At 48.0% G+C, this 26,844-nt stretch overlaps 1 protein-coding gene across 1 annotated transcript in view; it reads left to right on the top strand.

The window, feature by feature from the left end:
• Nucleotides 1–26,844, top strand: part of LHPP (phospholysine phosphohistidine inorganic pyrophosphate phosphatase) — a 117,316-nt gene that overhangs the window by 13,858 nt on the left and 76,614 nt on the right. Inside the window, exons 2-6 of the mRNA XM_017647901.3 lie at nucleotides 2,719–2,906; nucleotides 5,678–5,831; nucleotides 11,925–11,988; nucleotides 12,583–12,675; nucleotides 26,254–26,345. Coding sequence (XP_017503390.2) covers nucleotides 2,719–2,906; nucleotides 5,678–5,831; nucleotides 11,925–11,988; nucleotides 12,583–12,675; nucleotides 26,254–26,345 — 591 coding nt within the window. The remainder of the gene's footprint in view (nucleotides 1–2,718; nucleotides 2,907–5,677; nucleotides 5,832–11,924; nucleotides 11,989–12,582; nucleotides 12,676–26,253; nucleotides 26,346–26,844) is intronic.

Below are 26,844 nucleotides of genomic sequence, written 5' to 3'. Positions count from 1 at the left end.
GTCTGTTTCCTTCCGGGCTTGTGAGGGGGCTGGCTGCAGGCCCGGGACACACTCAGGGGTGAGGGAAGCAGTAGGCATGGTCTGTGTGGTCCTAAGGAGGCGTCTTTCTCACTTTCATTTGGACTTCCCATCACTCAGTCCTTCAGCAAACACTGACCAAGGGCCTGCTTTGTGCCAAGCCCTGTGCGAAACACTGGGGATGCTGAGTACCCAACAGACCCTGTTCCTGACCTCAGGGAGCACATAGGTTCTAGAGAGGGACAATAAACATATAAATTGGATAATTGGAGATACTGGATAGTGTTACAAAGAAAGAAAAACAAAAGAGACAGGGAGGAGACAGCACCACACAGGGTAGTGGGAGAAGGGAAGGTGGGACAGACCTGCTTTTCCCAGTTCTGTCCTCACTAAGGGGCCTCGCATGTGAGCCCCTTTCCCCCAGGATGGAGCCGAGTGCCCGAGGCACCCCCACACTCTCCATGAGCCTCCTCTCCAGCCTCATGGCGGGCTGGGCCTTGCACATACCCGAAGCTGTGCCGCTCTGTACCTGCCCAGGTCCTGGGACTGCAGGACCACCACACAGCCCGTCCCGCTGCTCTGCCCGCCTGCCCTTGACACCACCTTGTCTGCTCTGCAAGCTTCCAGCTGGACCCTGCTCCTCCGGAAGCCTTCTCCAGACCCCGCCCGAGAGACCTGTCTCCTCCAGAGTCCCTGCAGCTTTCAAGGGCAGCTCTGTAGGATGCGCTTCCTATCCCTGACTCCACGTCCCTTCCAGGATCTGGGTCAGGTCACATGGGAATTAACCTGCGCCCCCGAGTCTCAGATCCAGGAGGAGGAACGGGAGGCACTCGGCCTTCCTGAGACTCGATGTCGTCACCCAAAGAGCCGGATGGAGAGTGTGTCGCCGGTAGGGCTGAGGTAGAGCTGCACCGGTGGTTGGGTCTCGTTGGCCCCGAGGGAGGTTGATGGCAAGCCCATAGTTCCTAGTAACTGGGCCTGATCTGTGTGTTGCTTCTGCACGTGGGGACTTCCGTAAAGTTGGAGCACTTGTCTCCTGTATATGCATATTTACTTATAAATAATAAGTGATTAGTTATACATTTACCACAATTAATGTGCTACGTCTATTAGAAAACTTGAAAGGATGGGTGAGGAGTATGCATGTCTTCCTACATCTTTGTAGATCGCTGCCAGGGACGTGCTTAGGGACCTGTTTGTGAACTGCGCTGGGTTACAGTCCGTGTTCTCGGTTAGTTCTACCGGGGTTCCCCGGGCCCCCAGGCTTGCAGCCTGCTATCTTTCCTAGGACCCCCAGCCCCTCCCCACCCCCACTGCAGCTCTCTGCAGATGCCAAACACAACTACTGGGCCGCACTGGGTTTGGCCCTGGCAGGCTATGTGCGCCTGGGCCTCCTCTGCGACTTCTCCCTTCCTGCTGGCCCTTGCTGCGCTACAGCACTAACTGTCACCACGTCCACCCTTCCCTCTGCCGGTTGCCGTTCCTTCCCTCACTGTGCTTCTGAACTCGCGAGAGCTGTCTGCCCAGGGAGTCCTCCTGGACCTTCCCACCCACCCTTGCCACCTCTGTCTCTTCATCCCGTTTATGTCCTTTAGAGCAGCTCTTTGTTCACTCACCAATTCCCCTCCCTTTGCACAGATTCCCACCCCACCTACTAGACTGTGGGCTGCAGGGGAGCAGCATATCTGCTGTGGTCAAGGCTGCAGTTCCACACACCAGCGCAGCCAGGCACGGAGTCGGTGCCCGGTGGCTGTCGTAGAAGGGTTGAATGTTACCGCTTTGGTGCCTCTTTAGGTGGGGCTTTGCGTTCCAAGAACCTTCCTCAGTGCAGTCAGCCTGCAGCGGGTCTCCCGTGGGCTTAGAAGGGAGGGATGTGGGTGCCTCTGACCGTCCACAGCGTCTCAGGTTCATAGTGTGTTAACTCTGAGTTTGTGTGGGATCGATCCTGCCTCCCATCCGTCCTTCCGGGATCGTCCAGGTACTTGTTGACTCTGTCTGGCAACTGTTCTTCAATGTCAGTGATGAGAAGACACCCCTCAGCCTGACCCCTTGGCCTTTGCACTTCTGGGGAAATACGGATCCAGAGTTCATGAGGCTTATGTAGCTCAAATGCAAAGTGGAAGTGCTAATTATTGTGGAAAGGCACAGAGAAACTGCCGGCAGACATCCAGGCCGAGGGGGATGGGCTGGTGGAGGGGAGGTGTTGAGTGGGGAAGGTGGGAGAATTGGCGCATGTGGAGAGGCACTGCGTCCAAGAGAGTGAGTGGAGACGCGTCCCAGGTGGGAGGGTGAGCTATGTTCCAGGAGTGGGGACCCATCCTGGGTGGGGGAGTGGGCATGTGTCCCAGTTGAGGGAGTGGGGACTTGTCCCAGAAGAGGGTGGGGATGGGTCCCAGGAAAAGGAGTGGGGGCGTGTTCCAGGTAGGAGAGGCGTGGGTGGAAGTCAGGTGGGAACCTTGGGGAGCGAGTTGTGCCGTGGTTTTGTGAGGATGGAATGGAGGGCTGTGGGGCATGGTTGGGGTCCCCTGGAAAAGGTCTCGGAAGTCCCAGCCTGATCACCCTAGGGTCAGCCAAGGCCCACCTCTGGACCTGCAGGGACCTGGCCTGTGCAGGGGCTGTACCAGTTGCTCTTGGCTTTCTCCCAGGAGGCTGCACCCCGTGCATGCTCATAGCACTCTCTGCCTGTTGTCCCCCTTCCAGGCTGAAGCGGTCCGGGCTGAAGGTGAGGTTCTGCACCAACGAGTCGCAGAAGGCCCGGGGAGCCCTGGTGGGGCTGCTCCGGCAGATGGGCTTCACGATCTCCGAGGGCGAGGTGACAGCCCCGGCCCCAGCTGCCTGCCTGATCCTGAGAGAGCGAGGCCTGCGGCCACACCTGCTGGTCCATGAAGGTGGGCCTGCTGGGCTTGGGACCCTTCCAGGTGGGAGCTGCGGGTGGGCGTTGCCCCTTCTACCTGGGCCACATCACTGGGGAGGGCACAGGCCACACTGGCTCCTGTGCTGGTGCTCACGGACCTGGGGGTGGGAACCTCATGGGTTTCCTGCAGGGGACCGGGTCTGGCCATCCCCAGCCTCACACCAGAGGCTCGTTAGAGGAAGGTCCCAGAGGGCTCCATAGAGGAGAACCCTGAACTGGCTTTCTTTGATCTAGGATGGACCAGGGGGCAAGGAATTGACAAGGTGGCAAGATTCTAGCTTCGGGGATGTGCATGTGTGTGTGTGTGTGAATGTGCATGAACGGCCCCAGAGAAGGAAGAAGGTGAAGAGCTGGAATGAAGTCTGTAGGCTTCCACACCCATAGCCTGAACTATATTTTTGAAAACCAGCCCAGCTCTCTGGCAAATGGCACAAAGTTTACATCCTGATATTAGTCCCAATGCAAGAAAAGAGCCTCTGTGACCTTCAGTGGGGAGTTGTTCTGAATGAAATGGAAGGAACAGTATTATCTGGTGCCTTCTGACTATTTAAAAAGAACCACAGACAGCACTGCTTCAGGATTCAGGATGCTGTCTGTCCTTGCGCGGGGCCTCCTTCCTTCCTTCCTCTGCACCTGATGTTTTTATTTACAAACTGCCTGGCCGAAGCAAGCATGCCTTTCTGCCTCCCCACAGGAAAGGGGGCTCCCTGAAAGGCCTGAGTGGCAAGGCCGTAGCTCTCGTGCCAGTCCAGGGCCACATGCCCAGCCTGCAGAAATCATGTTCCTCAAACTCCTTCCTCTGTGATCTAGGGTCCCTGCCAGTCTTTAAAACAGGTCCTCAAAGAGAGAGAAAGACTTGGGCAGAGGGTGGGGGGGCGAAACAAGCAGAGGAAGAGGAGGAGGCGTCCGCTTGCGCGACAGGGGCGTTAATTGAGCCGAACCAGCAGAAAGGGCTTGGGGGGAGCGGGATGCCCTTGCTCAGCTGTAATCCACCCCCTCTCTTTTCCATAAATGTGCCTGTTTTCAGATTTGGAATCTTTTCTCCAGGTTTATTGTTAAAGAGTTCCCTTCCCCCAACATTTTATTACGAACATTTTCAAACATGTAGCAAAGCTGAAACATTTTTCCTTGGGAGATTGTATGCCCATCACCTCAATTTTACCAACGACGTTTTACGATAGTTTCTTCATTTATGCTCCCCATCCGTCCATCTGTCCATCTGATCTTTTTGATGCATTTCAAAGTAAATTGCAGACATTGATACACTTCCCCAATACACTTGTGCGCATCATTAACTAGAGTTCAATATCTGTTTATAGTTTTTTCTTTTGATACTAAATGTATGTACAATGGAATGTAGAAATCTCAAGTGTGCTTTTCTGAGTTTTGACAGATGTACACATCTTTGTCACCCAAACCCCCATCAAGACCTGCAACTTTACCATCACCCCAGAAGGGCCCCTGGTATGCAAAACACCATTCCAGGCAGGATATTCCAGGGGCTCAGAGGTGATCTCCCAGGATCTGGTGGACGGTGCATCAGAGGACAGCCTTTCTTTGGAACAGCCCAGGCCTGCTGAGTTAACCCTATCTTACACAATAGTCTTGTGTGTAAGGATTTTTTTCACCCAACATACAGTTTTTCAGGCTCTTCCATATGGTAGTGTTATCAGTAGGCATTTTCCTTTTGATTTGCAGAGTCGTATTCCACTGAGTGAACAGAAACAGACGCTTGCTTTGTCATTCCCCTGTTGATGGATACCTGAGTTGTTTCCAGCTTTAGGCTATTAGGAATAAGTCTGCTACATACATTCCTTTATAGTTCTTTTGGGTAAATACCTAGGAGTGGCATTTCTGGGTCCCGACGTAGGTGTGTATTCAGTTTTATAAGAAACTGCTAGCTCTTTTCCAGAGAGGCTGTACCATTTTACATTCCAACCAGCGTTTGCGGGTTTTCCACATTCTCACCGGCACTTGGTGTAGGGAGCCTTTCTAATACCCACCATCCTGATGGGAATGAAGTGGCATCTCATCATCATAACTTCAATCATTTTAATCTAGAAAAGTCAATATCTAACACCAAGATAGATAAGGGTATGTTTCTTCCTGGTAACTGGAGACATAAGGCCCATGACTCACTTTACCCTTGCAACTCTTCCTATGTCAGTTTAAAATAGTGGAGGGCAGGGAAGGAGATGGGTGAAGAGGCTTTCCCACGGGAGCTGATGGACCAAGCCAGCCGGGGTGAGATGCTGCTCCTTCTTTCCAGGAAGTATGTGTGTCCTGCTGCCGTGTCTCCGGTGGGTTTGGCTGAAATGTGTCAATGATTCTGATGGTTTGGGTCCAGCAGTATCAACTTTATAAAGGTTGCAAGCAGTCTCTTTTGACCCTACATCTAGAAGTCTTTGTCTTCCAGCCAGAGTTCCCTTCTTAGTTGCAAAGCTACGGGGTTTCCTCCCTGTGGTATTTAGCTAAGGAATGCTGGTGTTGGGCTGGGGGTCCCAGGGGAGGGTCCATCTTTCTTCTAAGAAACTCTCTAAGTGGGGAGTTGGAATACCTTTGTCTGTAAAATGGGAATAGCACCCCTTCCTTGCCCATCTCCCAGAGCAAGCTGTGAGGATCAGAAAGAGGGCATCTGGGAAAGGGCCAGGGCAGATGTGGCATTCAGAAGTGTCCCTGAGTAGGTGGGAGGGGGGCCACATCACCCTGGGCTTTATCCCTCTTTCTCTCTTCCCTTCTTTCCAGGAATCCGCTCAGAATTTGATCAGATTGACATGTCCAACCCAAACTGTGTCGTCATTGCTGATGCAGGAGAAGACTTTTCTTATCAAAACATGAATAAAGCCTTCCAGGTGCTCATGGGGCTGGAAAATCCAGTGCTCATATCACTGGGCAAAGGGTAAGTTGGCCCAAGGGACAGCATGTCTGGCTGCCTTGGGCGATGCCCCCGTGTGTGTCTGACCTACAGACCCAGTAGAGAAGAATATGAAAAAGTGGATGCGGGTGACTTCCTTTTCCCTCCCTCCCTTAGTCTTGCTTTTTTCCTTCATTTCTTCCTTCCTTTCTTTTAATGATCTGTGAGGAAATTTGAATACGCTATCTCCAGGAGCTGTCTGGCCAAGCTTCTGTGTGGGCCCTGGGCGAGGAGGCCCCTGCCGACTGAGCGCCCTTGGAGACGGGAGAGGCAAGTGTTAACCGGCCCAAGTCCAGGTCCATCTGCCCAGGGCTCAGCCCAAGGCATTGAAGGATTTTGCCAAGGGGACACCTAAGTGGTGGAAAACAGACTCGTGGGCCCATGGGATGTTCGGGCCCGAGCTCGCCATCTCTGGCCCACAGAGCATGGTCTCTGTGAAGTTGTGATTTTTGTGACCGATGCTTCCGTCTGAGCCTGTAGCACTGCCTCACTGCCTCTATCTGTCAAAAAACCACATTGGTCATTTTTCTTAGCATCTTTTCCCGTCAAGACTGCACATGTTCTTTGAGAAAATTTAGAGAATACAGATGAACAAAAAGAAGGGAAAAAAAAGTACTTCAGTTCCACAGTAAAACAGCTGTCAGCATTTTGGTGTCTATCCTTCCAAGCAGTTTCATGGACAAAGCGATCATTGCCAATGGGTGGACTCACTGCATTGGTTTGAGCTTGACCTGGTTTTGGCACCCATTTTTTATTGTTCACAAAACAGTATTTTGTGTATGATTTTTCATGCAATAAGTAGATATCTCAGCAGCATGGTTATTCCTGTAATTTTTTTTTTTTTGCATGGTATCCTGTAGTTTTTGTAACTGATGCCTGCTGATGGACCTTTAGGTTCCTGATTTGCTACCCAGGTCAGTCTCTAATAAACACATTTGTGCATTTTTAAAGTTCTTGATGCATTTGCCAAGTTGCTTTCCAGAAAGCTGTGCAGATTTATTCTGTCCTCAAAAGAAGCGGCACTAGAATTTTAGAATCATAGGCTCTTAAAGTCGCCAGGCCACCATGGAGCTCTGTGCTGGTTTTCCTGCGGTGTAAGAACTCTGGGGCCATCGTTGGGGAGCCTTTCCCAGCTTGGGTGCCTTTTGGTCGTCGGGAACTCCTTACCTCTCTTGCTGAACAGGACCAGCTCCTGGAATAGGTGAGTCAGGGAATTTTGATCTGGCCACAAGCCATTGCTGAGCACCTTATATGCTCCATTTTAGTTCTGAATAGAACCCTGTGAGATGTAAGCAGTGCCTTTGCCATTTTACAGGTGGGCATATTGAGGCAGAGGGAGGGAAAGTAAGCTGCACTCCCCAGCCCGTAAGGCTAGCGGGGTCTGGGGTGCCACCCAAGCCAGTGCTTGTCACCTCTAGGTTATGTTCGAGAACAGATGTTTGGCCCTCACAAGATCTTAAATTTTTTAGAGTCAGTATTTAAAAACAGATTTTAAATAACAAATTCAAGTTTCTGGATTCTTGTGAAAAATCAGAAAGCCCAACAGTACATGGCCCCACATTGCCGGGCTCACAGCAGCCTAGCTGAAGCCACGGCCTCTGTTAGTTCCAGTTCACCATAGACCCACCACATCCTATCACCCGCTTCACCAAGCCCCAGAGTAGCTGCCATTCGTCTTGTTCTACTGGTTATTTTTATTTCAGTAGAGAGCTGTTTCTTCATGGTCTTCACGTTTTTATCAAAGTAGGCAAATGAAGAGATTTTATGAAAGAAAAGAGAGGATATATTTCTTTTAGGATATAAAAATATCCTATTCGATAAAATGTGTCCTATATTAGTGAAGGTTCTCCAGAGAAACAACTGACAGGATATGGAGATCTCTACATGGAGAGATGGGTACATATATTCTCTCTCTAGAGAGGAAAGTTGTGGGGAAGTAAGTATGCGCAAAGTCTGCAGGCAGGCTGGGAAGGTACTCAGGGAAGTGTTGCAGCCTTCTGAGTCCAAAGGTTGTCAGCTGGCGGAGTCCTTCTTGCTCAGGAGGTCAGACTTTGTTCTGGTCAAGCCTTCACCTGACTGGGTGAGGCCCACTGTGTACGCAGTCTGCTGTGCTCAGACTCCACCAACTTCAATGTTAATTTCATCTGAGAAACCCTTCACAGAAACATCCAGAATAATGTTTGAAAAAATGTGCAGGCTCCCTGGCCCGGCCAGGTTGACACATAAAGTTAACCATCACCATCTCTTCCTAACCTTACAGCCTGGTGCAGTTTAGCTCGCTGCAGACCACAGAACTGGGCCTGCTTAACTCATTTACTCTCCAGGCTTGGTCCTTTAGGCATCCCTAAGGTTGCCAACCCCTCAGTAGAGGAGGACAACATCATTGAGAAGCTCTGTTATAATTCATTTACGTGAAAACTTTTTTCTTTCACATTGTCTTTAACTTACTAAGGTTATTTTTCTACATTATGTGTAGTAGTCAAATAGATATGTTGATAAGCAAGAAAAAAATGTAGAACTGGTTCCTTTTAGCTTTGTAATTCTGCAACAAATTTAAGGGTAGGCAAGGGTTTGTTTTATAGATAAGCAATTAGTGGGTCTCTGGCCGAGGAAGGTTCTGACTTGGGCTCAAATCTGAGGGAAAGGATGTGACAGCCCTCAGGCCTTGGCCACGGCTTCCCTGAACAGCCCACGGACCCTGAAGAGCTGCCGTCGCACCCGAGTGGGGGTCGCTGATGGGGAGGGGGTGGCTTCCACTGGAGCAGGGCTGGGGAAGGCACTGGGGCAGAATGTCCTCCTCCTGGAAATGGAGTGATTTACATTTGGCATCTGTTTGGACGGAGAGTGGGAATTGCCTTTGTAATTTCTTCTGTCATGCCGCCTTCAGAAAATTAAGCTGTTTACGCGACAGACTATGGAAGGTTAATGGCTCTTGTGCGAAAGGTCAAGTGGTCATTTGGAAGATAGGCTGTGCTGAATGATCGGAAGGGCAGAAGAATAAAGCATAAAATCTATCTGACTGCTTCTCCCCAGCTTTTTCCTATCTTTCCCGTGTCCACGGTTTCTTCTTTGTGGCTGTAACACCCAGATTCTAGCCAAGTCTCTGGTAGCTTTTATTATGCCTGTAATAAAATATAAATATATTAAATCTCTTATGTTTCTGGAATAACCTGGGCCTTTATGTGTTAAAAAATAAACTTAAGTGCTGGTATTTAGTGTCTCTAAAGGTGTTTTCAGTTAACAGATTGCTTTCAAAATTATTGTTTTCCTGAATGAATAAAAAATAAAGAAAAATTCTAGGCACTATTAAAACGAGCCTAGATTCAGTTAAAAAAGAAATTCTAAGGTTTCTAATCTGGATTTTTGGAAGTCAGTCTTTTTGTTAGACACTCTAAAAACTAGTGTAACAAAGACAGTATCTTGATCCTGTATCTTAAACTACACTTTCAGTTTTTCCTTCCCATCAGGATTGAATTTAAGCAGAAGTCCAGGTTTCTGTCACTTTGGAAGACAGACTCGGGGTGTGTGTGGGATGGGCAGAAGCCGTGCGGTGTGGGTGTCCTCGGGAGGTTTTCCTAAGGGGAGGTGCACCCACTCCCGCCCCCTGCAGTTGGCCCAGGGGACTGGGACGCGTGCGGCCAGAGGCCCCAGAATCCTCCTCTCCAGCAGAGCCATGCTTGTGGTGACAGAGTGGCATGTCTTCAGATTTTTTCTTTGGTTTCTAGGTTAGCTTCCTATGCTAACACATTCTTTCCTCACCTCTGTCCCCTGTCCCTGTCTAGTAACTTCACCATGTTCCGTCCTCAGGGAGGCCCTCCCTAGTTCCCATGCCTCCCAGTCTGGCTCCCTGCCCCTCCCTCCCCACCTGCAGTGGCCATCACGCAGAGGCAGAGGGCAAGGGCCCCGCTGGGTCCTCAGCAGAGCGCTGCTGGTTGACTGAGAGGCTCCCGCCTCCCCGGCCTGGACGCCCCCATTCCCCTCCTTGTAGCTTCAGGTCTCGGCCTTGGTATTTCCTTCTCTGGGACGCCTGCCTGTCTCCCTGTCCCCCAGCATGTGTGGCCCTACTCAAGCAGGGGGCAGAGCATGGGGCTCCCCTGTCACCATGTCCTGGCCTCTTAGATTCATGTATGGACTTGCCTGCTTCCCCTCCAGACCGGGAGTCCCTGGGGCAGCCTGGGTCTGGGCGTGTCCCTGAGTCCTGCAGAGGCGGGTGGGGCACTGAGGTAACGCCGTGGGCCCCTGCTGAGCCCAGGCCCCAGGGCCCAGAGTTCCCCTCTTCCTCTCCTGAAGCTGCCTTGCTTCACCCTGCCCGAAACCTGGATCCGTCGGAGGCGTGTCATAGTAGGTTATTGTAGAGATGGGAAAAATAAAAGGAGACACACTTTTTTGAGGCTGTATAAATGCAGATTCTGGATTTAAGACAAATGCAATTAGGGACCTCTAAGCTTCTGTTTTGGGGTCACCTTTCAAAAGCGGGAGCATTTGCAGGCCTCTTTGGCTACCTGAATTCACATTCCTGAATGCGTGCAGTGTCACTGAAAAATTTTTTTTAATTTTATGTGTCCCAGATGTGTCCCATCTGGTCCCCGTCTTTGCAGGGTGGCCCCTAGAGCACAGAGCCTCAGACCCTGACAGAGAGGCCTGGGGCTCACTTGGTCCTGTTGCAACAGGAGACCCCCCACAGCTTCAACAAATGGGCTCCAGGCTCCAAATCCACCCTGAGACAAATGAGAGGCAGGGGATCAGCCCCAGCCAGGGTCAGGGGTTTGGCCAAAGGCCTGCAGCCCAGCGCCGTCGAGGCAGAAGCTCCTGAGGCAGGCAGCAGGGAGTGCAGTGGGCCAGAGGGTTTGTCCCTCCTGGGCTTTGGGTGAACGCCGGCAGCAGGCAAGCCTCTACAGCCTCCAAGGCCTCAGGTGGGCCAAGGGGCAGGCAGGGTTCCTGGGCCTCGCAGAGCTGAGAAGGGCACAGCCCTGGGGCAGTTCCTGGGACCCTTGGTTCTAGCTTTGCAAACAGGCACAAAACAGGCCTCAGCCCCACAAAGAGGAGCGTGCACATGCTCAGCACCACATTAAGACATTTGCATGTATTACTTTGTTCAAGCCCCACAGCAATCCATAAGGTAGATACTGGTTATTTTTTTCCCCATTCCACAGGTTAGGAAACTGAGGCCCAGAGAGCTGAAGAAACCCAAATCCCACAGTTAAAAAAGAAGAGGTGGGAAGACTTGAACCCTGAGTCAGCATGCTTCACTAGTCTTCTCTTGGGGTCTCTGCACATGTGTTCGTTGATGTCGCCCACATCCCAAGGGCATGGGGAAAGAAGGATGGCTGAAGAGCTGCGCTCACAGTGTCCTGGGCCTGCACGTACCCTGTCGTAGAGCAACACAGAGCCCTGGCTTCTCCCTCCTTTATAGTCAGATGGCTTCGCTCAGAGAGAGCTGAGCTTGGGCCACCCTGTGTCCCCAGAGGTCTTCGTGTGGCCTGGGATGGGCCAGACCGTGGTGGCCGGGGCTCGGCACAGCACTCACAAGAGTCCTGAGACCGTCTTCAGAAAGGCATGCTGAGCTGTGTCGGTCTCCAGGGAGACAGGGGAGAAATAGTTGATTTCTCATAAAAGCATCTGGCAGCCAGGAAACCTGGCACCTCTCTTGACCTCTGGCTAAAAGGAGATGTGGCAGGGTGCTGTGGAACTAATGCAGTTTCTTCTTCAGGCAGCAGCTAGGGGTTAATTATTAACAATTAGGGGTTCTGTGGACCTGCTGTCCTTTCCCAGAACACGGGTCACACGTCTTCCTGTGTGTGAGCAACTGGATCCATCTGCCCAGGCGTCCCTGTGAGTCGCTGCAGCAGGGTCCCCACGAGGTTGGCGGCAGGGCACCATTCTGACTGAGGGCTGCTGGCCGGTCTCTCCTGCCGGGCATGGTGGCCTGCTGCTGGGTCTCATGCTGATGTCCATCGGCCACTCTGTGTAGCATGTGGACTGGCCCTCACCTGTGGCTGGGCTCTCTTGAGCCCGCAGAACCATGACTTCCGAGGCCCCTGGGCTCAGCTCACCTTATTCTCTCCTGCTCTTTTCTAGACGCTACTACAAGGAGACCTCTGGCCTGAAACTGGACGTTGGTGCCTACATGAGGGCACTCGAGGTACCTGCCCGGGGTCTGCCCAAGCCCTCTTCACATCTCAGGGCTGCCGGGAGGTTTCTGGTCTTTCTGGGCAAGGGGGTGTGCTCAGTGTCCGTGCTGCCTTTTATGTTTTCCAAGTAGGTCCTCCTCTGTGGGGCTTCAAGCCGAACTCTCCCTCCCCTGGAGCTCGGCCCCTCAGCCGCCTGGTCACAGCTCTGCTCTTCTGTCCCCCTGCCCTTCCACTTCTCCTGGAGGGCCCGTGACAGAGCTGCCAGGGTGGGTGGGGAGAAGGGAGGGGAGGAGAAGGAGAGTGCGAATGAGGGCCCAGGGCAGGTGGCTCGCATGGCGCCTGTGGCTTTGCCAGCTGTGGACTGCCTCCCGCTGTCAGGCATTTGAGCAGATGGCAGGGCGCCTGGTAAAGGGTTCCCTGAGCATCCCAGGAGGCCCGGGGCACCATAGTGATGCTCTCGCCTGTGAGACCCGCCCCTCAGCCCACGTCGTGCCCCTTGGAGACTTGTGGCCATGGGCGCATCCCCAGAGGGAGGCCTTCACTTGAGCTTGGGTCTTCACTGGGTGCTTCTTCCCAAACACATGCTGCGTCTTCTTCATTCCCAGTATGCCTGTGGCATCAAAGCCGAAGTGGTGGGGAAACCGTCTCCTGAATTTTTCAAGTCGGCCCTGAAAGAGATGGGGGTGGACGCCCACCAGGTAGGTTGTCCCTCGTGAAGTGTGTGTGGAGCAGCTGTATCCGGGAGGCTCATGCAGGGGCAGCCTTGGGGCCCGAGGTGGGTCTGAGGGTTCAGGCAGCCTGCAGAGGTTGGCAGGGTGGCCGGGTGCGGACTGCGCCCCATGAAAGCTGATTTCATTGGGAATGGGGGAAAAGAAAGCAAAGGAGGAAAAAGCAAAGAAGGCCACTGAATGTCTTCACCTGTTAGATTCGTTTCAGTCTAAGAGTGAGAAACAGAAATGCCTGTGGCTTTTTCTAAGCGACCTTTGCTGCTTCTCTGGAAAGAAAAGAATCGACAAGTCCTATCAGTGTATTAAAAATACTTCATTGCAAAGACGATATATAGCAGGATGAAAGCAACATGTGAAATAACATCACGCGCCTTGCCACTTTTACATTGTGACTGTTTTGAGACAGTTTGCCTTCCAAACATACATCCTAAAGAGAAAAAAAAAAAGCAGTTATGATTTTAGTGTCCACATGCCCACCCATGACTTCCCAGATAGTGTGGCATTAGACCCCTCCAGCTGCTGGTTTCTTGGGAGCATTGTTGAAGAAAAGGTGTTGAAGAAAAGCCAGCCCTGTCCTATTTGCACATGGCACTAGGGGCACTTGTCAGCATCCTGTGGTGAGGCTGGTGCCCCTGGATCACCGTGGCGCTGCTTGATTTCCCACGTGCTCCGCTCTGGAGCACTGGCCTCTCAGGAGGCTAAAGGAAGCCAGCCCACAGCCACAGAAGTCTGGATCCTCCGCACCCACACCACCTCACAGATATCAGAAGGCGTGGATCTTGGGGATCCCCAGGGAACACTCAGAAAAATGCCCTGTGAGGCTGGTGGACAATGAGGCTTGGTGTCTGAAAGAACGCAGACAGCAGGAATAAAGACCCAGCTGGGTTTTCACAACTTTATATCCTAGGGGAGAATTTCTTTTTTATTGTGACACATGTCAAACCTACACAAAAGCAGAGAGAACGATAGTGATTCCCCCATACATCCGTCAGTCAGATTCAGTAAGTTCCTTCTTCTATCCCTTTTCTTTCTTTTTACAAATTTACCTGTTTTTTTGCTGTTGTGTTTTAAAACAAATCCCAGACTTACTGTATCCTTTCATAGTATAGGACACCTTTCAAAAAAAGGTAGTTATTTCAGGCTTAACTACAATGCATGAAAACACCGAGCAATGGCCAGTAAACATACAAAAAGATGCTCAGCATTGTCAGTCATTAGGAACATGCAAATCGAAACCAGAGATTGGCCTCACACACATTTGGATGGCCATAATCATTTAAAAACAAGCAAACAGAAAACTGGAATATAACAGCGTTGGCGAGGATGTGGAGAAATCAGATGCCTTGTATAGGAACATGAGTAGGAACGTCAGTGGAGCAGCCACTATGCAAAGAGGGCCTCAATAAGTTAAACATAGAATTTCCATAGGACCCAGCAGCTCCCCTTCCAATCCAAAAGACTTGAAGACAGGTGTTCCAACAAAAATGTATGTAGGAATATTCATAGCATTGTTCACAATAGCCAAAATGTGGAAACGGTGCAGTCAGTCTTCAAGAAGTGAATTCATAAGCAAAACGTGGCATTTCACACAGTGGAATATTTCAGCTAGAAAAGTATGAGATGCTAATACAGGCTGCAACAGGGATAAACCTTGAAAACATTATGGTAAGCTCAAGAAGCCAGTCACAAAAGGCCACATTTTATGTATTACAGGACATTTATATAAAGTGTCCAGAACAGGCAAATCTATAAACCTATCAGATAGATCGGTGGTTGCCAGGGGGCTGGGGTGCGGGACGTGGGGTGAGGTCTCCTTTTGGGGCGATCGAAACATCCGGAGCTCCATGGTGGTGACGGTCACACAACATTGTGAATGTACTTCATGCCACTGGTTTGTACGTGGTAAAACGTTTACACTGGTAGATTTTATGTGTATTTTATCACATTGAAAAAAAACTCCCTAACGAAGTCAACAGCAATCTCTTAGTATTACCTAATACCAGTCCGTATTTAAGTTTCCCTGGCTGTCTTGGAAGTGTCCCTCTATGTAGGTTTGTTTGAATCAAATCCAGACTGGATCCATACTTTGCATGCAGTTGTTTTGTCTCTTAAAACCTCCTCTTTAACTTTGCAGCCCATATTTCCACATTTCGAACATCTGCGCAAGTAGAGAAAGTAGCACAATGAACCCCCAGATATCCATCACTGAGCTTCCATGATTATCAACTAATAACCACTTTTAAATATCGTTAACTGCTCATTTTGAAGTAATTTCATTTACAGAACAGCTGCAAAGTTAGTACAAAGAATCCCCATATGCCCTTTAAACCAGCTTCCCCGAATGTTAACATCTTATGTAACAATCAGAACAATTACAAAATCAGGAAATGAGCATTGATGGAGACTCCCCGCTAGCCTCCAGAGCTCTGCAGGTGTCGTCAGCCATCCCTGCACGGCTCTTGCATTTGGCGGTCACATCCCCACCTGCCATTCCCTCTGGGCTGGTTCCTCCGTCTTCCTCGTTTCCCAGGACCCTGCCCCTGCCGTTCTGGAAGAGTTCTGGCCAGTTATTTTGTACCATGTCTCTCAGTTTGTTTTTTTCCTGTTTTCTCAAAGTTTCATTTTAATTTTTTTAATAAAGTATGGTTGATGAAATATTATAATAGTTTCAGGTATACAATGTAGTGGTTTCGACATGAATATACATTATAAAATGCTCAGCACATTAAGTGTAGTTGCCATCGGCCACAGAATTATTACAATATCGTTGACTGTGTTCCCTATGTTGTACCTTTCATCTCCATGACTTCATTTTTTTTTATAACTGGAAGTTTGTACCTCTTGATCTCCTTCACCTATTTTGTCCATCTCTCCACCCACCTCCCCTCTGGCAACCACCAGTATGTTCTCTGTATTTATGGGTCTGCTTCTGGATTTTGGTTGATGGTTCATTTGTTTTTTTAGATTCCCATGTAAGTGAAATCATATGGTATTTGTCTTTCTTTGAGTTATTTCATTTAGCATAATACCCTCTCGGTCCTCATGATTTAATTTTAGGTTACGCATTTTGGGCAGCACTCTCACAGCAACATCGCTGCGCCCTCTGGGTGGACCCCAGTGGGCGGCCATGATGGCACTTGGCCATGGTGAGGCTCACTTTGATCCCTGTTGGAGGTGGTGTCCGCCAGTGTCATCCACTGCACATAACTACTCATCCTTTTGTACCTAACAAAATACTTTCACACTATGTAAACATCCCCTTTCCTGTCATTCTTTTCCCCTCCTAATTATGGCATCCATTGATAATTCTTACTTGAAACACTTGCTACTGTGGTGTTGGCCAAATGGTGATATTTCTGTTTCCATTATTCCGTCTATATTTATTCACTGGAATTTACTGTAAGGAAGAGCTTTCCTTTTTCTCCCATTTCTTTGTTTATTCATTCCAACATGGACTCAAGAATATTTGCTTTATTCCATGAGTTACAATCCATTCCTATTGTTATTTATTTTGTTGCTCAAATTGTCCCGTATTTGGTCATTAGGAACTCTTTCAAGATGAATAGACACTTGTCTAATCTATAGCCCCATCCACTCCTCTCCCCCAGATTATTTTGGATGAAATCTCAGAAATCGTATCTCCTATGAATGTAAATATTTCTATGTGTTTCTAAAAGATAGGAGTTCTTTATAAAAACATTGCTAATGCCGTTATCACATCTAAATAACGCTGACAATAACTCCTTAATATCATCCAATTCTCAGTCATTGTTCACATTTCCCTCATTGTCCTATAATTGTCTTATGTTGCTTACCATTGTGTGAATCAGGATCCAAAGAAGTTCTTGCACCATGATCGATCAGTGGGATTCTTGTGTTTTTTAATCTTTCGATCCCCTCATCTCCCTTTTGTTTTTCTTTGCAACATTATAAAGAAGAAACTGTTGTTTGTCCTGTAGCCTTTCCCACAGGCAAGGCTGTGTTTGGCTGGTTGAGCCTTGGTGGTGTTGTTTGACATGCTCCTCTGTCCTCTCTGTTTCCTGTGTGTGCATAGTTCCGTCTAGAATCTTGCTCAGAGGCTGGTTCAATTTTTTGATGATTACCTTGTAGGTGGTGGTGTGTCCTCCCTCAGGAGGCTCAGAATGTCCAGTTGTCCCCTTCTGTGGTGGTATCAGCTATTGACGATCAGTGCCGAGCCCCATTCATTTATTAAGGGCTGCAAGATAGGGATATTTGAATTCTGTCATTCTTCATTTTTTTTCTCTGGATTATTTCTATATAGGAAACTTCTCCTCACCAACTGTTTGTTACCCTGCAATACAGTTATATAGGAAACTCCAGATTAATACTTGTTTCTTTCCCATTATTAGGTTTCAGAATAACGAGTTGATTCTCTAGCATCCTCCCAAGACTTAAAACTACATACATTACTATAAATAGATTTAAGCATATTTGATGTATTTCAATCCATTGTAGTTATTGTCTTATTATCTTACTCATATTCAAAGTATTTCACCTTTGACCACTGGGAACCTCTTCCAATTGGTCTCTGAGTCTTATGACCTGGTCCCAGTGGTCTCTGAGGATCTTTATTCCCTGTTATGACGGAATTATTTCCTGCCTGATGCCTGGAATCCACTATCCCTCCAAGGAGCCATGCTTCCCTTTAGTGGAAAATAGTGTTCAGAAACTATAATCAGAACATCAACACTTCTCATTGCTACTGGGTTGGTCATCATCTCTTAAGCCTTGCTGAGTTGACAAGGTTCAGAGAAATATGTATCTTTAAACATGAAATATACCATGAGCTCACACTGAAATTTCTCATTCAGATTCAGGCTAGTGGGTTTTTTACTTGACCTCATGGGTCTTATATCTGTAATTCCTTTTTTCCATGTCAAAAGTCCTGGATCTCAAGAATACCAACATAATCATTTGTTTTAGCCCCTAATGCACACACGAGTCTTGAATCTCAAACACATTATGCCATGTGAAAGCAGCCAGACACAAAAGAGTGGGTGCCGTCAGCCATTCTGCCAGTGCCACCAAGACCAGGACAGCCTGGTGGCTGCTGGGCCAGTGTTCTGGGCCACAGCACTGTGATTACTGACGACCGAGTCTGATGAGCCTGCGCGCCGGGCTCGCAAGGGCTCTGCTTTTGCTAGAGCAGAGCCCTCTAGAGATTGATGGCCCAATACTGCATTGCAAAACCACTAGGAAAGGTGGGTGGTAGACCACCAATAAGACACTCTTTGAATCACTTCTGATTTTTAGGGAATTGGTTTTTCAACATTCAAATCTGTTTCATAAGTACATAAAATATTTCTGTGGTTCCATATCAAATTCACAAAACAAAATGTGTTCAAGGAAGTGTAGCTTCTGTCCTTTTAAATCTATTTACTCCTCTCTCATTGATAGCCATTTTAATAAATATGCTTATCTTTCCATTTCTGCAGTATAAATGACTATGTATATATTTACATCCAACTCAGGATGAATTTAAGAGAATAAATTCTTAAAGATACTTTGCTGTGGACTGGGAAACAGGCTAATGTACTGTGAGTATAAAAGCCAGTCTGTGGAATTATGTGAGCAGCATGACCATGATCTCACACAGCCTCCCTCAGCCAAAGCCAAGCTACCGCCACCCAGAACACAGCGCACAGGAACTGAACATTAAGACGCTGCTGTTGGTCATCTGTGGGCAGTGCGACCTGGAGTGATGCACCCTCCTTCTTCCTTTTAGTTTTTTTTTTTCAGTTATTTTCACAGTCAGCATCTCTTAGGTTCTCACGGAGAAGCTGCCCTCTGTCACCCGCACCCCAGGAGGAGCAGGGCCCCTAAAGAGTCAGGTTAACCTGAGTTAATCTGGCAGGTGCTGGGGCCATGGAGTTGGGTGCGGATGCCTGGTGGGTCTGTGTCTGCTGAGGTGGGGGCCCCTCGCTGTCCTGTCCATCACGAGCATCTGTGGCCCTGGGTAACTAAGGAATTGTTTTTCTCTGGTGGCTCTGAGCACATATGGCAAAGCAGAATCTTATTTACCTCCCACATTATCATTCTGTCCTTCACCCTTGGATGTCACGTCTGTCTGTCCCCTTGACAGACAGTTGAGTGGCAGTTGCATGTTCTTAACCCCCCACTCCACCATTTTTCTATAATGTTCATTAATGTTATTTGAGCCTCAGGATGTGTAGACATCTTAAAGCAGTATTTCAAAATAAGGGCAGTTCAAATGAACTGTGTGTTAAGCACAAGGTAATAATTCTCTGTTCTTGCTTCTTTATTTTTAATGAAAAATGGCTGTGTGGAGCTGTCTTGCTGCCAAAGTGCCAGGCTGTGGCAAACCTTAAATTTTTCAAGCGGTTTTAATCAATAAAGTTATCACCAGTCATTTCCCTTGATAACTGCTTCTTCCAAGACCCAGGCTTGCTTCTTGCTGCTGAGGACTTTTCAGCCTGCGCTTGGAATGGATGTAACTGCCCAAATCCAATTTTCATTTTAACCTTTCCTCGGTAGCCTAGAAATAACAGATTGCTGGTATTACTCTAACAGATTGGAAATTCAAACTTCTTAGAGGTAACCAGGCCCTTGCTAGGCTTCAGTAATCAGGCAAAGAATAACACACCTTAAAGGTTACTTCTAGAAATCCCTGATTCTCATGGTTTGAGGCTTCTCAATCAGTGGGTGGCTTCATAGCTTCATACTAAAGCTCAAATGATGTGAATGTTTGGGCAGTTTTCCATAATCATACATTCCATCAGTTATAAATTCTGCAAGTTCAATGGAAATTGGGACTGCCCAAATCAGAGTGCTTGGTTAGCACAGGAGCCAGCATGCAGCAGCCGAGTGCCGGGGGCTGGGGGCCCTCATTCCACAGATGAGGAGCCTGAGGTGCGTGTCACTTATACATTTATTTCATGAAGTCTCTACTCCATCCAGTCCCTTGGCATGGGTACTTGCACTTCCACCTTAAGGTTAGGGAAGGGTTTCTTGACCTCGGCACTAGTGACATTTTGGGGACAGTTCAATCTTTGGGGTGGAGCTGTCCTGTGCACTGTGCGATGTTAGCAGCACCCTATCTCCCAGTTATGAAACCACATGTTTCCAGACTTTGCCAAATGGTCCCAGGGAGCAAGACCAGCCCCAGCTGAGAACCACAGTGTTAGGGAGCAGTCACAGAAAAGACTAGTATTGGCCGCAGGATCACTGGGCTGATGAGGAGTGAGGCCGATACCCAGTCCTCCAGGTCTCTGCTGTACCCCAGCTCTCAAGGAGGGGCCAGCAGTGTGACAGGATTTTGAGGTTTGGTAAATGAAGTTTGTAGGTATATTTGTAGGCATAAAGTGGTCCATTATCACTTTCTATTTCTAAAAATGTTAAATATATAGTTTGGGCTTGCTACAAACTATAGGAGATAAAGTTAGACAAGATCTTAGGTGGTCCAGGTAACCTGTCATATACTGGTGAAGCGTGTAGGTTTAGCCTAAGAGAGCTGGGCATCTCACTTCCTGGTTCTCAGTGGTTCATTCTTTCTGTGGGGGGCTCAGGACAGTCTGTTCCTGTGAGGGGGAGGCCAGTGTGGGGAGTGAGTGTCCCCCTTGGGGCCACTCAGTGCTCCTGTGACATCTTTCCTGTGACATCTTTCCTTCAGAGATCTCCACGGAAGTTCCATCCCTTTTGTTGGCTGAGCCCTTCCGAGGCCCAGAACCCGCCTCGCAGCTGTGTGCACGGTGTTTGGGTGTGTCAGTTCAGGGACTTGCTGGGAGAGTGTGACCTTGTTGCTCACCCGCTCCTGTAGCCCTGGTATGAACTCTGCGTCAGACAGCCTAGCATCGCAGCAGTAGGTCTGAGATGGACAGAAGTTTCAGGAAATTCCAGTCCTGTGTTGCTTTGCCTCTGTGATCCATCTCTGCCATGAAGTATCTTTAAAACCTTATGTCTTAGTTTTTCCTAGGACGTTTTCTCCCTGAGAACCTTTTTGTTAGATTTTTTTTCTTCTCAAAATACTTGTATTTTATCTGTTAATGAAGATAAATGCTCCTTAAAGGAGATAGGAAAAATTCTGAAAGTACAAGAAAATAAACCCTGTTCATCATTCCACTAACTGGAATAACACAAAGCATTCTTAACCTGTCCAAAGTTTTTGTGTCTATATGTACATTTTGGGGGGTGATCCTGGATGTGCTATTTGAAACATGATTTCCCTCCACAATATTACGGGGCAGACAGCTTCCTCTGTGCTTACTTAAGCACTCGCACAAAGTAATTTTTGTGGCTACATTCCTACAAAAGGACCCAGATCTCCCTGGTTCCATCTCTTTGGGCCACAACAACAAATGTCCTTCAAAAGGAATGTTCTTTACCAATCCCCTATCTATTGCACATTTAGATTACTTCTAATTTCCCTTTTGTGCATAACTTTGGTGAATACCCTCGTAAGCACATCCTTTTACACATTTCTAACTGTTTGCTTAATAATCCCAGTGGTGGTGGTGTTGGGCCATGATGCACGTTGCTCATTTCTTTATCAGAAAGGTGGTATCAGTTCACCTTCCTTACCAGCTGTATATGCTGGTGCTCATTTCCCCACATCCTCACCAAAACACTTGTCTTACTTCTTATAAAAGAGTTTTGCTGTGTTGATGCTGTTTCTTAGGAATGTGTCAGACCAGGGAAAATTACTTAGCGATGAGCCATCTCTGGTGTCTGGGGGACCTGGGTTCTTCTGAAACCAAAGGTTGAAGGTCTAGGGCCCACCCTGAGGCCTGTTGTGGGTGGCGTGCCCCTCGGGGCTGAAACACCCACTGAGCCCGCTGCCCCTTCACCAGCAGCCTTGCTGTCCGTTGCCCCAAGAGAGGAAGCAGCACCACCCGCCCCCACCCCAGCAGAGCCCTGGGACGACCAGCGCATCTGTGAAATGTGGGCTTTCTTGGGAAAGCCCTCTGGCCCTGGAAGCCTGCGCTTCCAAACATCATTACCCCTTAGAATCGGTTCTTCCCCTGGCAGCTAGGACAGTGAAGGGGAGACCGTGGCAGGTGGAAAATACTTCGGAAGGATGAAAGAAGCTGCCTTTGAACCCAAACCAGAAAACCTGCCTAAAGGACTGTGCCGCTGCCTCCAGCTCTCTGGATTTCTGTGGGAGTCCGACCTCTTGGTGTGTGTCTCTGTCTTCCCTTTACCATATTGCAGGCAGAGAGGAAGTGCAACCCAGGCCTGACAGGTGGGCTTTTTTTATTTCCCCCGACAGTGCACCTCTTGACCTCTATCTTCTTGCCAATGATTTTTTAAATCCTAAATGATTTGGCAATAATTGCTCCTCCTTGTGTGATTATTGCCCTTCACCGATAGTAAATCTGTGAAATCCCCAGGGCCCGAGCACATTTTGGTATGCGGAGCCCACAACCTGGCCCAGATAGGCTTCACTGCTCCAGGCAGCTGCACCCCCGTGTGCTCCTCCAGCCACACGCATGGCTGCGGGGCTCTGCCTGGATGTGGGCATCGGTTCATTGCCTGGAACCACACAGCTGCTGTTCCTCCCTGAGAGTTCTTTCTCCAGGGCCCAGATCTCCCTGGTTGTATCTCTTTGGGCCACATCAACAAATGCCCTCACCCAAGAAGCCCTGGGAGGCTGTATTCTGGAGAATTTCTGCAACTTTCCAGGTGGAGGGGGCCAGGTGTGTGCGTGCACATGTGTGTGTGTAAAATTCTGTTTTCCCCAGAAGCACAGAAAGTGCCAGGCATGACATGTAATAATTGGAAGGCTCTTTTCATTGCTAAGGCCCCCAACCTCTGCCAGCAGGAGATAGGGTCCCAAGTTGGAACACTGTGAATGTTCAGAGGCTGGCCTAATGGTTTCAGGACAAGCTGTGAGAAGGACAAAGTCTAATCTCATACTGGGGCTTGCGGCTGGCTTGGACCAAGCAACTCCTTGCTCAGGTCTCTGCTCCCAGGTGAGCTGTGTGCTTGCCCAGGTGACCTCCGGTGTGTGCAGCAGGCTCTGGTGTGCCCCCTCGGGATGCACACATTGCTGCTGGCTGTGTCTTCCTGGTGACTGATGAATCCCACATAGCTGTGAGGGAGCTTGATTAAACCCAAGAATTAAACCCATTTGGATTTGGCAGTGTTTTTCCCTGCATGAGTCATTCTAGAGAAAAAAATTCCAATTTTTACCATGTCTTGGTACTTGCCACTGGCACTGTTATTTACTAAATGTTTCTTTAAATTGATTCATTTTTTTAAACTTAAATAAATGTATTTAAATAGGAACTTTTGATAACTACTACAAATGGAAAGCCAGAATCACTTACTTACCATAAATAGACTATTTTTTTAAATAAACACAAAACAATTATATTAAAAGTGTATGTCCTTGTCTGAAATCAAATTGCATGTCACCAGTATGTGCAACTCACTTTGGGAAACATGGGATTAGATGGAGAAAAGATCAGAGAAAATAGTGAAACATAAAGTTCAAAATAGTCACTGGAAGAAATGCAGTTTATCTCAAGTGTGTTGTGTCTTGCTGTGGGCTGTAGGTACTAACAACTGGCAGAATTCTCAGCACTGGTGGTCAGTGGCCATCTCCTTCAAGCTTTTTCCCCCTGTGGCTTCTGTGATGGACTTGAGAGCAGGTAGATCTGGAATACGTTTTGATGTCTTAAGGTGTCAGACTCTTCTTTCATTAACGGAATCTTCTGAAAATATTTTGAAGCTTTTAATCAAATTTTTATGGCAGTTGAGTAAAAGAGGCTGCTCTTTTTTCTTTAAAAATATGTTTATGAAAAAATATGAATCAATTTAGACAATAATATTAATAATGCACATTGATATGGCAGAGCAGAGCTGATGGTAATGTTTCAGCAACACTGACAGAGGCTGTCCTCCCCACCAGCAAACTCTTCATTGGTAGGAAGTCCTATAGGCTGGGTCTCCTAAGTGTCCCCAGGCAGACAGCCATGCCTTCATTCAAACATCGATCCACTCACCAGGCCTTTGTTGATTATCAGTTAAGTGCTAGGATCAGCACACAGTTCTCTCCAGGAGCTCACGTTTCTGGGAGAGGGAGATAGGTGAACCAGTATAATGCAGCGGGGTAATCCCAGAATGCTTTGGGAGGGCCTCACTCAGCTGGGCTTGAAAGGTATAGTCCCCTGAGCTGAGTCCTAAAGGACTGGTCAATAGAGGAAGGGACGTCAGCAGGCAGGAAGGTCAACACATGCTGTGGGCCACCCTTCCCATGTTTTCCATTCTTTTGTGCAAAACCATGTTTCCATTTTTCTTTTGCCTAAAGGGCTTCCTTTTACATTTCTTGCATGTGGGACTGTTGGTGATGAAGTCTTTAAATTAGTATCTGAAAATGTCTTTATTTCACCTTTGTTTCTGAAAGGTAATTTTGCTGGGTATAGAATTCTGGGTTACCCCTTACTGCCAGTTTAGTACTTGAAAGATGTGCTCCACTGTCTTCTCACTTGCATTTGTTTCCAATGAAATATCTGATGTCTTGTCTTTGTTTCTCAGAAGTAACTTGCATTTTTTCCTCTGGCTGTTTTTAAGATTTTTTCTTCTTGTGTCTGGTTTTAGGCAGTTTGATGGTGCCTTGATGTAGTTTTCTTCATGATCCTTGTGTTTGGTGTTGGATCTTGGATTGGGATCTTGGATCTGTGGATTTATTGTTTCTCTTGTGTTTGGAAAGTTTTCAGCCATTATTCTTCAAATATTGTTTCTGTCTCCCCTCTCACCTCACAGCCAAAGACTCCAGTTACACGTATGTCAGGCCCTTTGAAGTCTTGTCATGGCTCATTGATGCTTTACTTTTTCTCTCTCTGTTTCATTTGAAGACATTTTACATCTTCAAGTTTGTTCATCTTTTCTTCTGTATATTCTAATCTATCAATCACATCCAGTATATTTTCCATCCCAGGCATTGTAGTTTTCAACTGTAGGACTTTGTTTTGGGTCTTTTATCTTCCATGTCTCTCAACTTTTGGTACATACAGAAGACAATTGCATTAACTGATTTAATGTCCTTGTATGCTCATTCTGTGTAAGTTCTGGGTCAGTTTTGGTTGATTGATTTTTTTCTCCTCATTATCTGTGATATTTATCTTCGCATGTCTGATTTTTTTTCTTTGGATGCCAGGCAATGTGAATTTTACGTTTTTATGGGTGCTGGATATTTTCATGTGCCCATAAATATTTTTGCTCTGGGATGCAGTTAAATTTCTTGGAGACAGTTTGATCTTTCCAGATACTGCTTTTAAGATTTGGGAGGCAGCGACGGGGCAGGGTTTAATCTAAGGCTAATTATACCACACTCCTGAGGCAAGACATTTCTGAGAACACCACCCAGTACCCTGTGAATTATGAGATTTTCCAGTCTGATTGGTGGGAACAGGCACTATTCCCAACCCTGTGTGAGGTCCAGGCATTGTTTTCTTTAATTTTTCGGTGTGATTCTTTCCCTGGCATTGGCTGATTTTCTCATGTGCCTGTGCTCTCCAGCAGTCTGCAGAAGACTGCCTCATCCAGAGGGGCCCTACCCTCTGCAGATCCCCCACTACCCTCTGGGGAAGTGCTTCTCTCATACTCCGGGTACCCCTGCTGCCTTGGGCCCTCAGCTCTCACCTCTGTCTCTTCAATTCAGGGTGCCAGCCCCCAGGTGATCCTCTCTACTGTACACACAGGTCCAGGCAGCAAGCTGGGGCACGGGCAGGGCTCACTTCATTTGTTTCCTGTGTTTTAGAGATCGTTGTTTTCACTGCTTAATCGTCAGTGTCTTCTGAGAAGACAAGTAGTGATTCTATAGCATCTTACTACGCTGATGGACTGTGACTGTAACGGGGTGTGTGGTGGGGACTTGATGATGGGGGAGTCTAGTAACCACAGTGTTGCTCATGTAATTGTAGATTAATGATACCAAAAAAAAAAAAGTCAATGTCTTGAAAACTATTGTTTCATATGGTCTGGTTTTCTAGTTGTTTCAGGTGGGAGAGTACTTCCTAGGGGCTGCTGTTTGAAATGGATTCCAGGCTGTGGGCATTTCCTGTGTGTGTATTGTTGTTTGACTACTATTTTGGTTTTTATCTTTCACTGTTGAGAGCAGAACCATCTAAACTGTGGGCTACAAAGATTTGCCAGAAACGTACTTAGTCTTCACAGAACGAACAGTTGGCAAAATAACCTATTTATAGAGTACTGAACCTGGCTATAGAGTATTTAACCACAGGTAAAATTCAGCCCAAGTTCAAGTAGAGGCAAGACAGTGTCAGCCTCGCCTCACACCTTCGTGTCTCCGTAACCCTGGGACACCTGCTGACTGACTTCAGATGGCCCAAATGTGTGATGCTCAGCGTCACTTGGCCCATGGGGGGCAGTGGGAGATATAGTCAAGGTGGGCTGATTTTTAATCCAAGTCAACATTATCTTGTTTAATTTGTGTGATGGTCTTAAACATGAAAATCAAGCAGTTGCTTTATGTCAAAAAGATGAAGAGGAACAGGAATAAAGCTCCCCTGACATCGCTTCTGAGTGCATTTCACTGTGTGACAGGCCGTCATGATTGGAGATGATATCGTGGGTGATGTTGGTGGCGCCCAGCGGTGTGGCATGAGGGCTCTGCAGGTGCGGACCGGAAAGTTCAGGTGAGTGCCCACGTGTGGACAGGCTTGTCCGCCTGCCTTCCTCTGTGGACTCCTGGGATGCCCATGTCTTTGTTTTGTTTTCTTCGCCAAAATAAAGGGGGTTATTCTTTCCAAATGGGAGAGTAGTAAGTGGGCCTGGCTGGCTTTTCGTAGCAGAGAATGGCAAGGCGAAGTAGCCTTTGATAGAGGGTCCGAGTTTCACACTGGGATTTGAATAAGGTGTAGTGTGAAGAGGACAAAGCCAGGGCCCCGCTGTCCTAGGCTCCTGCCCACAGCAAGTCGACTGCATCTGGGCTGCACCCCTCCGGCATTGTGGGGTCCTTCACTGTGAGCAGAGGTTACCCGGGCTGGTGCTTGGCCCCTCCTGGTCACCTTCCCTCTCCTTTGCTGTGCATCTGCCACTCAACAAGGGATGACGTGCTTGGTCAGGGACAGGTCAGGGGAGCTCAGGAACCGAACCTCCATCTCCAGGGGAGCTTGTGTTTCTTTTGCTGGATCA

Source organism: Manis javanica, chromosome 7 (assembly GCF_040802235.1).
Source record: "Manis javanica isolate MJ-LG chromosome 7, MJ_LKY, whole genome shotgun sequence".
Taxonomy (NCBI): Eukaryota; Metazoa; Chordata; class Mammalia; order Pholidota; family Manidae; genus Manis; species Manis javanica.
The sequence above is the reverse complement of the archived record's forward strand: the minus strand, read 5'-3'. Positions and strand labels throughout refer to the sequence as shown.